Source organism: Montipora foliosa, chromosome 6 (genome assembly GCF_036669935.1).
Source record: "Montipora foliosa isolate CH-2021 chromosome 6, ASM3666993v2, whole genome shotgun sequence".
NCBI lineage: Eukaryota > Metazoa > Cnidaria > Anthozoa > Scleractinia > Acroporidae > Montipora > Montipora foliosa.
Window position 1 is genome coordinate 7,076,878 of NC_090874.1, and position 9,602 is coordinate 7,086,479.

General features: G+C 40.7%; 1 protein-coding gene across 1 annotated transcript in view; it reads right to left on the reverse strand.

The window, feature by feature from the left end:
- LOC138006536 (cytoplasmic dynein 2 intermediate chain 2-like) overlaps nt 1-9,602 on the reverse strand; it is a 28,911-nt gene that overhangs the window by 15,644 nt on the left and 3,665 nt on the right. Inside the window, exons 7-12 of the mRNA XM_068852924.1 lie at nt 9,493-9,528; nt 8,885-8,959; nt 8,404-8,470; nt 7,255-7,349; nt 5,286-5,330; nt 4,542-4,695 (exon numbers count right to left, since the gene is read on the reverse strand). Of these exons, the coding sequence (XP_068709025.1) occupies nt 4,542-4,695; nt 5,286-5,330; nt 7,255-7,349; nt 8,404-8,470; nt 8,885-8,959; nt 9,493-9,528 (472 nt within the window). The remainder of the gene's footprint in view (nt 1-4,541; nt 4,696-5,285; nt 5,331-7,254; nt 7,350-8,403; nt 8,471-8,884; nt 8,960-9,492; nt 9,529-9,602) is intronic.

A 9,602-nucleotide genomic window follows, 5' to 3' on the forward strand; every position in this document is an offset into this window, starting at 1 on the left:
AGAACCCCTGTACTATTTAGTTTGTTTGTTTGTTCCATAATGTCACTAATCAGTCCGATGTTCTCTCCAATATACCTTCCTTTAACGAATCCAGTTTGATCAGAATGGACAAGGTTGTTTAGGATTGGTTCACTTCTCTTCGCGATAGCTTTAGATGCAATTTTATAATCAACATTCAATAATGTTATTGGTCTCCAGTTATGTAAATGTGTTAATGACTCATCCCCTTTGGGTAATAGAGTGATCACACCTCTGTGCTGAGATATTGACAGTTGCCCAATATTGTAGGCCAGGGTTTTCGTTTGAGGCCGGAGGCCGGACGTTTCGTTCGGTCGTTTCCTATTCCATCTCCGATACTTTGAGGGCCAGTATTTGAGGGGTCTGTTTGTTTTTTTTGTTTTTTTGCTTGCTTTTTAAAGAGAATTTGAGTGAACTTCAGTTTTGCCTGGGAAACTGATTCTTGGGTTCCAGAAAAACACTGGAAACAGCGTTTCTGATTGTTCTATTTTTAAAATTTCCTGGGAGGTGGTGAGAGTTTTCTCTCGCTTGGCGGCGCACGAGAGTTTGAGCGAGAGTTTTGCGGTCAGCAGCGGCTGTTTTTTTCCAGCGGGCTCAGATGAAAAGAGAAAAAAACATGGCGTCGGATTCGGGGATCAAGGACAACGCCAAGGGTGAACATACCGGCTGGCTTGTCGTCACATTTACGTCGGAAAGGGTTTTCGCAGGGTGGTTCCCAGGCTCTCTGTTTTGTTTGCGCGTGAAAATCTCGACAACTCTCGCTCTCGTTTGGCCAACTCTCGATCGACTCTCATCAACTCTCGCTCTCGTTTGGCCAAGGACTTAAGTAGCACGTTCATTCGGCGCTTGCAAGGCAACCTACTGCACCAGAAAATTTCACGTCCGGTGCTTTGAGAAATATGTCCGCTACTTTACAAAACTGTTGAAAACCCTGGTAAGCTGCATTAAGGCCTTCAACAAGATCATACCCCACCAAATCAAAGAAGTGTTTATAAAATTCCGCCGTAAATCCATCTTCGCCGGGTGATTTTCATTTGGTAAGGTTTCTAATCTTCAGATAATATTCACGGTAGGCAAAAAGGGTATAAAGCTTACAGTTCTTATATTTACAAACGTCCGTGTAATATGTACAAAATGGGCACATCTTCATTGGAAAGTTCAAAGCGTTTACTGGCTTAAAGGTCATTTGAAAATACATTTTCTGCCGTGTGACAGCCTATTTTCAGCAACATGGGATAACGCAAGAGACCACGAGGGTGGATAACATAAATACTCACTAAATAGTAACCTGAAAAGGTAATTCAATGAAATTTCTCTGGGTATTTCCTTTGGTGTTTAAGATCAAAATAAAATACATTTCAGTGATATAGAATGTCAGATACGAAAATAAAAAAAAAAGCTCAAAGCGTGTGACATCAATGGTCCCTGTTAGCTGAGAATGGGTGATAAGAGGACATGTTTTTGAAAGGTTTTTTTCCTAAGTTGCGCAAGTCAGGCTTCAGTATCGAAAGCCTTTTTAACACATAAAGTCAAGAAAAATACAGCTAACTAATTTGTTATCTATATATCTTTCAATCGAATTCACAATATCCACAATTGCATGCTGAGTTGACATATCCTCACGAAAAGCATACCGGCCATTGTAGCCTGGGAAGTCCATTTGATTCAGCATAATATTTCAATTTGTTATACACAACTTTCTCAAAGAGTCAGATGAAAAGTGAAAAAAGAGAAACGGGTGGTAGTTACAAGGGCCCGGTTCATCGCCGCCCTTGAAAATGGGAACGAACGAGTTGATAAGGGGGTTGATATAGATTTTGTTCCACTTTTCGCCTCCTATACATCGGTATAAAAATGTGATAGTTGACGGATCGTTATCCAGTGCAAGTCAACTAACCTTCGGGGTGTCGCAGGTCATTATTCTTGGTCCTTTACTTTTTTTGATTAATATATACTGTTCTATTTTCCACAAAAGCGTTTCTTGCATAAAAAATACTGTCCCGAAAACCCCAGACTGGAACTGACTGCGATGCCGGTCGGAAACGCTTTGTCTTGAGCGACAGAAAGTAGTAGAACAGCAGTTTACATTAGATAACGGTTTCATGGAATGACAAAATATGAACGAGGCAAGCGAGTGTCAAGTTCTAGCTCTGTAAACTCTACGGCGGAAACGACGAAAGTTAAAACCATGGACGAGTAAGTCTTCAGCTAGCTCTGAGACTTAAATCCTGAAGTTAGATGGAAACACGGAAAGAAATTTAGCTAAATTACAAAACGAACTTTGTTTTCTTAAACTCGAAATGAAACATGAGTTAGAAGACGTAAAGAAGAAAGTCGGGGACGTCACGGACGTGGAAAAAAGTTAAGGAGTAGTTTGGGAGACCATGACAAGACAGCGCTTTCACGTACGTCAAAGGCCTGCAAGAGAAAGAGCGGGCAAACCTTTGCAATAACTTGACAGACTGTCTCAAAGAACTAGTAGTAACTAACATGGAATTAAAAGCAGAACGAGAGAAAATGGTGACATTGAAGGATTAAAGATCTATCCATGGTATCACGTCCCAAGGTGATTATCACACCAGTTTTGAAAGAATTTCTGCGATGCAAAGCGGTTTGTAACGTCATATCAAGAAGTGGCCCAGATCATACGATTCTTGCTGGGAAATTGACGACTTTAAATACTCCACATGACATCTTGAATTGGATCACTGACTTTCTCAAAGATCGCAAACAAAGAGTCAAGCTGGACCAAGACTGTAAATTGGAATGGGGAGATATTCTGGCGGAGGTTCCACAAGGGACAAAACTGTCCCTGGATATTTCTCTAAATGACCGACGACATTAATGTAAGCGATACGGATACGTGGAAAAACGAGAACGATACAACTATTGCCGAGCCAGTGGCCAAAAACCAAGCAAGCACGATCCAAGACTCTGTTAATGACCTGGTCCAACTGAATGAAAGCAAATGTAAGGCGGTGCGCCACGTGTCAGAAATCTTCCGGCAGGTCCCCGCAAGGCTTTACTTCCTCAAGCAATATAAGAGGGCAGGTTTTGAGGCAAAAGAACTTATAACCTTCTATAAAGCATGCATCCGCTCGGTCATTGAGTACACTTCTCCAGTTTTTCACACTTTGCTTTCAAGCTATCTATCAGACAAGCTCGAAGGCCTACAAAGACGAGCTACGATTGCCGAACGTCGCCTACTGTGAGGCCTTAGAACATGCCAGTTTAGAGAAAGTCTTTGATCGGAGACAAGCTCAAACTGTTAAATTTTCAAGGAAATTAGTAACAATCCACATCATAAGCTGCACAGTCTTTTACCTGAATGAAACAAATGTAGTTTCAATCTTAGAAGCTCTCGAAAATATCATCTCCCTAATAGACCATTTCACTGTTGTAGCTAAGTTACCTGGCCTAAGAATTGAAACGAGGTGACCCTGCATTGATACGAACTTTGTGCTTTTCTAATGTTAATGCGGACTAATTAGAATTACAACAACACAATTTACATGATAAAAGAAGTGAGGTCTCTATCGATACAGGGTCACCGGCAGCCTCGCAGCCATTCATAGGCTACGTCATTGAGAAAACAACTGTAAAATGGCCTATTGTAAAACAGGTTCAACAGGTTTAAACAGGTTTCTTTTACAGTAATTGTAAGTAGATTTCCAATAGATCATATTTATAATTTTAGTGCAGTTTTTCAAATTTGAATTCATTTGTAAAGTTTCATCATATCCAATTCAGCCCTTGAGCTGTAATTTGAAAGCTTCAATAAACTGTAACTATAACTACAGGCTCATGCCTCGCACTGGTTCGGCCGTGGAACAAAGGACCTCTGGTTTTGTTAAATTTTACTGAGCGTTAATTTTGAAATGTCGATGTAAAAACGGGGGAATATTTTTGCAGTGGGTAAATGAATTTACCTGGGCGAAGAAAAATATTTGAGGTTAGGGTAAGGGTTAATTCATTTTCTATTTCAATATACTATTGTAATTTTTATCCACGATATCATGTTAACTTACCGTATATACCTCTTTATAACCGAGTACGAGGCTCCTACTGCAAGTTACGAAGCGAGTTTTTCCTGTTGATTTATGGCCTTAGCGCTTGGGCTATATATCAACGTGAAAAAAACCAGGATCCGTAACTTACAGTACGGACCGAGAAAACGAGGTTCATAAGACATTTATTATACCTTTGATATAATCAGGCGCGCGGGAAAGGAGACCAGTTGAATTATCTGCCACAAATGATTGTGATCCGTCAAAATCCGAAAAACGAATAAATCTCATTGGTCGTACAGTAGAACATGGCCAGCTAAATTAGCCAATCATAGCGCGCGTACTCTCTGAGAGATACTATAAATTACCCAATGACAACGCAGAGAAAATACAAGCAGCCGACGCTAAGCTCGCGAAAACGCGACAGTTGTCCAGACAACAAAGGAATGGAGCAGGGGTCATCTTTGTTTCCAATGCTCCCGTTGAGAGAAACTTAAACATTTGTAACTGGCATACCTCCAATTTCCGCATCTCCACGAGCTTTGCTTAAGCGTATGCTTCTCGGTACACTCTCAGTCTGTAAAATGTAACCGCTGACCAATTTGAGGTCATGTGACCCTGTAGACATTTGCCAGATGAGCACTTTTCCATCTCCACTGATACTGAGAACCTGGAAACGTAGTAGAGCAGAGCAAAGCAGAATACTACAAACTCAGCCCACATATGTTTGAAAGTAATGGGGTTCCCTTGCAAATGTGAGCTAAAACTCTTGGTCAGAGATTAGTCAAGGAATTTGGTGCCACAAGGTGAGAGGGCTATCTAGCAAACTAGAACCAGCCTGGTCCTTTCATGTAACCCATGCAGCTCAGCCTAAGCTCACCCCCTTAAGCCCCACCCACCTGCCCAAAGCAATGAGAGACTGTCACACTTCCAAGACACTAATCATTACTCTACAGTTACGAAGAGTACCTAATGTAAGAAAAGAGGACCAAAGGCATACAGAACGAAGTGCAAAGATGCTAGCAATGGTCTAAACTAAGCAGCTTTTGAAGAAGATCATCAACTCTGCAGCTGATTTTTATCTACGCTAGAAACAAGTTAAACACTATTGCCATCACATTTTGTTGTTCAAGAATGAAATGAATGGTTATACGCTACTCGCTTTTGTTCATTGTTAGTATTCCTATGTGTTGCCTCTGATAGACAGAAAACGCCTCACCAGCTCATAAAGGGACGGTGAGGGTCACGTTTTATCCATACCTGATATTTGTTAGCCTTTGAGCTGGGATCCAAAGTCCATAAGACCTAAAATTTAAAATTTCAGACAACACAACTTTACACTGCATTAATCATTAACCTACACTGTACAGACTCAAAAGAGTTCAAATTCCCATTGTAACATCATTCAGTGTCAAATAATCCCCTACCATGTGTCAACAGTATAGCCAATTGCATCGGCTGAAATCCATGTGCTTGAGAGGGTATGCTCGATCCTGTAACTGCCTTTTTGACTTGACTAATTAAAGTCCCTTTCGAGTATTAGACTTAATGAGAGTCTCTTTTCAGCAAAAATGGAACAGCAATCACTGGTTCTATTTTGGCCAAACTCAATCACCGTAGTGGATGAGCTAACGTTTTGGCCTTTGATGTTGTTTTCTTAAGTGCTATTATCAATCAATTGTCTTTGATAAACACAACACTAGAGTTTAAGCCTTTACATTCAAGAGAACCTTTCAGGGTGCATGTAAATGGATGGGCCCGTTTTCAATAGGCCATTTCCGAGTTCATGTCTGCTTCCTCTTCAAAGCGAGTCTACGTGAGAAGTTTTTGTTATGAAAATTAGTTTTCATTCATATGTAAAGTAGAACTAATTACCATCACAAAAATATCGCACATAGACTTTCTTTGCAGAGGAGGCAGAGATGAACTCTGAAATGGCCTATTGAGTGTCGTAAGACAAATACCAAAGTAAATTACTTCGACCAATCACAGCATGTGCAAATAGTGCAATAAACCAATCCAAATTTGTAGAAATTACATGTAACTTGCTCAAAGCGCAAGAAAAATCTCTTGTGCAAGTCGCGATTGATTTTGGTTTTCCTTTCCACTGGTTGATAAACTAGCACAAGATTTTTGAACCAATCACTAAGTGTAGCAATAGGCTAGTTTCGAATTGTGTAGCAACAAAAGAACAGAGTTGAGATTCAGGGGAATAATAATTAGCATTTCGTTTTGTTCAAAACAAAGAAAAATGCAAATCATTCCCCCTGAACCTCAACTCTGTTCTTTTGTTGCTGAACAATTCGAAACTAGCCTGATATCTGACCTGCTAATTGCCCTTTCTCGCAGTCGGAGACTGAATTACGAAGGGCGCAGAGCAACGAGGTCGGACTGAAGGAGCTGTGCTGCCGGCTAGGCGCTCGGCCCCTGAACACGACCCATGTATGACCTCAGAGCACAGCACCACAGCCTGATGGAATAGGCCGGGAGTCGATTTTGAGGAGGGAGGAAAACCGGAGTATCCGGAGAAAAACCCTTGGAGTCAGATTGAGATAGACTGAAACTCGGCCCACATACGACCCGAGCCAGAGTTGAACCCGGGTCACAGAGGTGGGAGGTACGGTTGATGACCACTAAGCCATCCTGACTCCCTAGAACCATCCTTCTCCCTAGAAGATTGCAATAACATAATTACTTTCGACAATCATTTGGAAACTGCTATAAAACCAACGTTTTGTGTTTCACTCCCAGATATGCTCAGAAATGTCCCTAATTAGATGCACGAGGATTTCAATAAGCATCACAAAGTGTCCCCTTGCTCTTCTCACTTGTGTCTTGGAATACACACAATTTAATGCCGCAAAGTGTCCCCAACTGCTGCTCCTAAAGCAAGGATAAACAGCTACATTCTACCCACAGCTAAAATAACCCTATACCCTTGCCTTATTGTTGGAAATACATGTACATTGTAGGCAGCAAAGGCTTAGTTAGACTCAAAGGGACAGTTTGTTTCGGATGTCAAATTTGGGCGCACATATTATTAGGTGCGTTTCTGGACACTAGTGTTCACAGGCCACCGACACAGCACTACAGTCTCTATGTTACATGTAACTATCCCCTTCAATCGTATTGTTCACAAAACAATGATCATTATTTTCCTTGTTGCTGTAGCTGCAAAACTAATAAGGATAGTGTTAAAGAAGGAAAATGAAAATAATGTTAAAGTCACCTTGGTTACTGGTTCACGATGTGAATCAGATCCCATCCCAGATGTGGCAGTAAGAGCCTCATCCTCTCTTCTCATGTCCCACACTTGGACTTCACCTGAACACAAAAAATATGCAAGTTTGAGGTCAAATGAAAATGTCTTCTACTCAAAATATACCTTCTGTACTAAAGGCTGAGAGAATAACCATTTCACATCAACATTTTTTCCACGCAAAGTTTTCTAAAAAACATACTCTTTTTTTATGTAAATTAAGAATTTGCACCCCCAGTAGCTTTAAGCAAAGGAAGATGACTAGCATAGACTTCATATTCATTTTCATATTGATTTTCCCATACCAGTAGTGAAAAAGAACACGGTTTTGGTATATAAAAGTTACACAAATCAACAATGATGCATTAACTCCCACATCTCAAGTGGAGGTTGGGTGCCCAGCGGCCAGGGGGGTGCAACTGCAATCACACCCCAAGGAAAAAGAACACCCACTGGGCTACCAACCTACAACCCAGCCACCAGCCCCCCGGTGTCAGGCCCCTCACAATAGAACCTGTCACACTGAGGCCAGAGACTCAGTGGAAGTAAAATAAAATCCCAGGGGGATTTAACCCTAAACTGGGACAAGGGAGCGTGGGAGGGTAAAGAAGAGAACTCTACCATACTCGAACAGAATGCCCAACAACCAAAGCTTTGAGTACAATGCATGCACAAAAGTAGGCACATGAACAGCATACGCTTGCGCAACATACCGCTGGACAGTTGCCTGTCCCCACACTCAAGAACAACACTGAAACACTAAATGGCCAATACTGGTTTTGGCTAAAAGGGATGACTCATAAGTACCTTCTTGAGCCCACGGTGCACCAAACCCAAGAGATCATGTTGTCACTTACAGCAACTGCTGACTGGAAGAAGGTCCTGTCAGGTCATCACTTTTAACCGCCACCGGACATGCTACGTAACACTACACAACAGGTAACACCCCACCAAAGAACGCCAAAATGCTAGTGACGATTGCTCCTTGTTGTTAACTATGTTAAACACGATTTAACAGTATTTCATTAAAATTAACCTCAAGTTCCAAACAAGAAAGACAATCTATCATCTGTTCTATGATTGAAAAATAAATCAAGATTATGTTATAGAATCACACACCATTAAATGTTCCTCCAGCAATTAATGATGGCAGTTTAGGATGAAATGCGATGCACATCAAACAGCTCTGAAAAAATTGATATATCATTGAAAAATATGTAACAAATTACATCCATGGATGATTTACAGTAAATTGCTCAAAGTTCATGCTCCACTGAAAAGTTCTTCTTCTTTTTTCAAACAAAGGAACATTACCCCAAAGGTAATCTTTGAGATGAACTGATTTATTATCTTTAAATAGTCGATAAAATTGGGTCAGGACTCAGTCGTTTCAACAGCTCTCATGATTGGTTGAAAAAAACAATAGACACAAATAGATGTGCGGCAGAAACAATGGGGTCTTGTTCTTAACACAATACAGCTGCATCCTAAATCAGCCCAAGGAAATTAGATACCATAAAGAGCTGTTTAAATTTGGCTCTGTCCCTAAGTGCGTACAGCTAAGTCAATGGTGGCATCTGCTTTATACCTAAGTACTTACAGCTACATCAATGGTGGCATCCGGTTTATTTTGATCAACTGTTCTTCGGTCAATGTTCCAGGTGCAAAGTGCAGACTGTTAAAATACACCAATTCAAGAAATAAATTTCCACATTCATTATTATAAATTATTATAAAGGCATCATTTTTGAAGGAAGCATTAAAAGACATCACACAGCAGTCAAATGAAACAACCCAAATTGAAGAGTTCACAACTCTGGTGATGCTTCATTTCAGTGGACAGCATGGCTGGGTGGTTCTTGAACTAGACTCAAGATCTGGGGGTCTGAATTTCAAGCTCATCAGATCTGGTATAACTGTTGTGCAGTTACTTCCCCTCATAATTTGGCTACAGCCCTGTGGGGTGCCCCATTGAGTCCACGGGGTGTCCCCATGGGTCTAATCATCTCATGTCATCAACCTTCAAGTGTCATTTTTGAGAATGAAAGGTATAACGACAGGTATGCTGGTGAAATCCTGGCCCTTGGAAGAAAACCAACAAGGTATTGTAAGCCGTAGTGAGAAAAGATAAATGGTAATCATGACTAGGAAAGTTATCTTAAAACTCATGAAAATATTATAGCTTTGTCATAGACATTATTAGTGTACCTTATGTGTACACCAGTTCTCATGGTCAAACCTCCCATATCTTTTATTCGTTAAGTAAAATATGCATTAAACATAATGAAAGTTATGACTATGTATGCTAATAACAATGA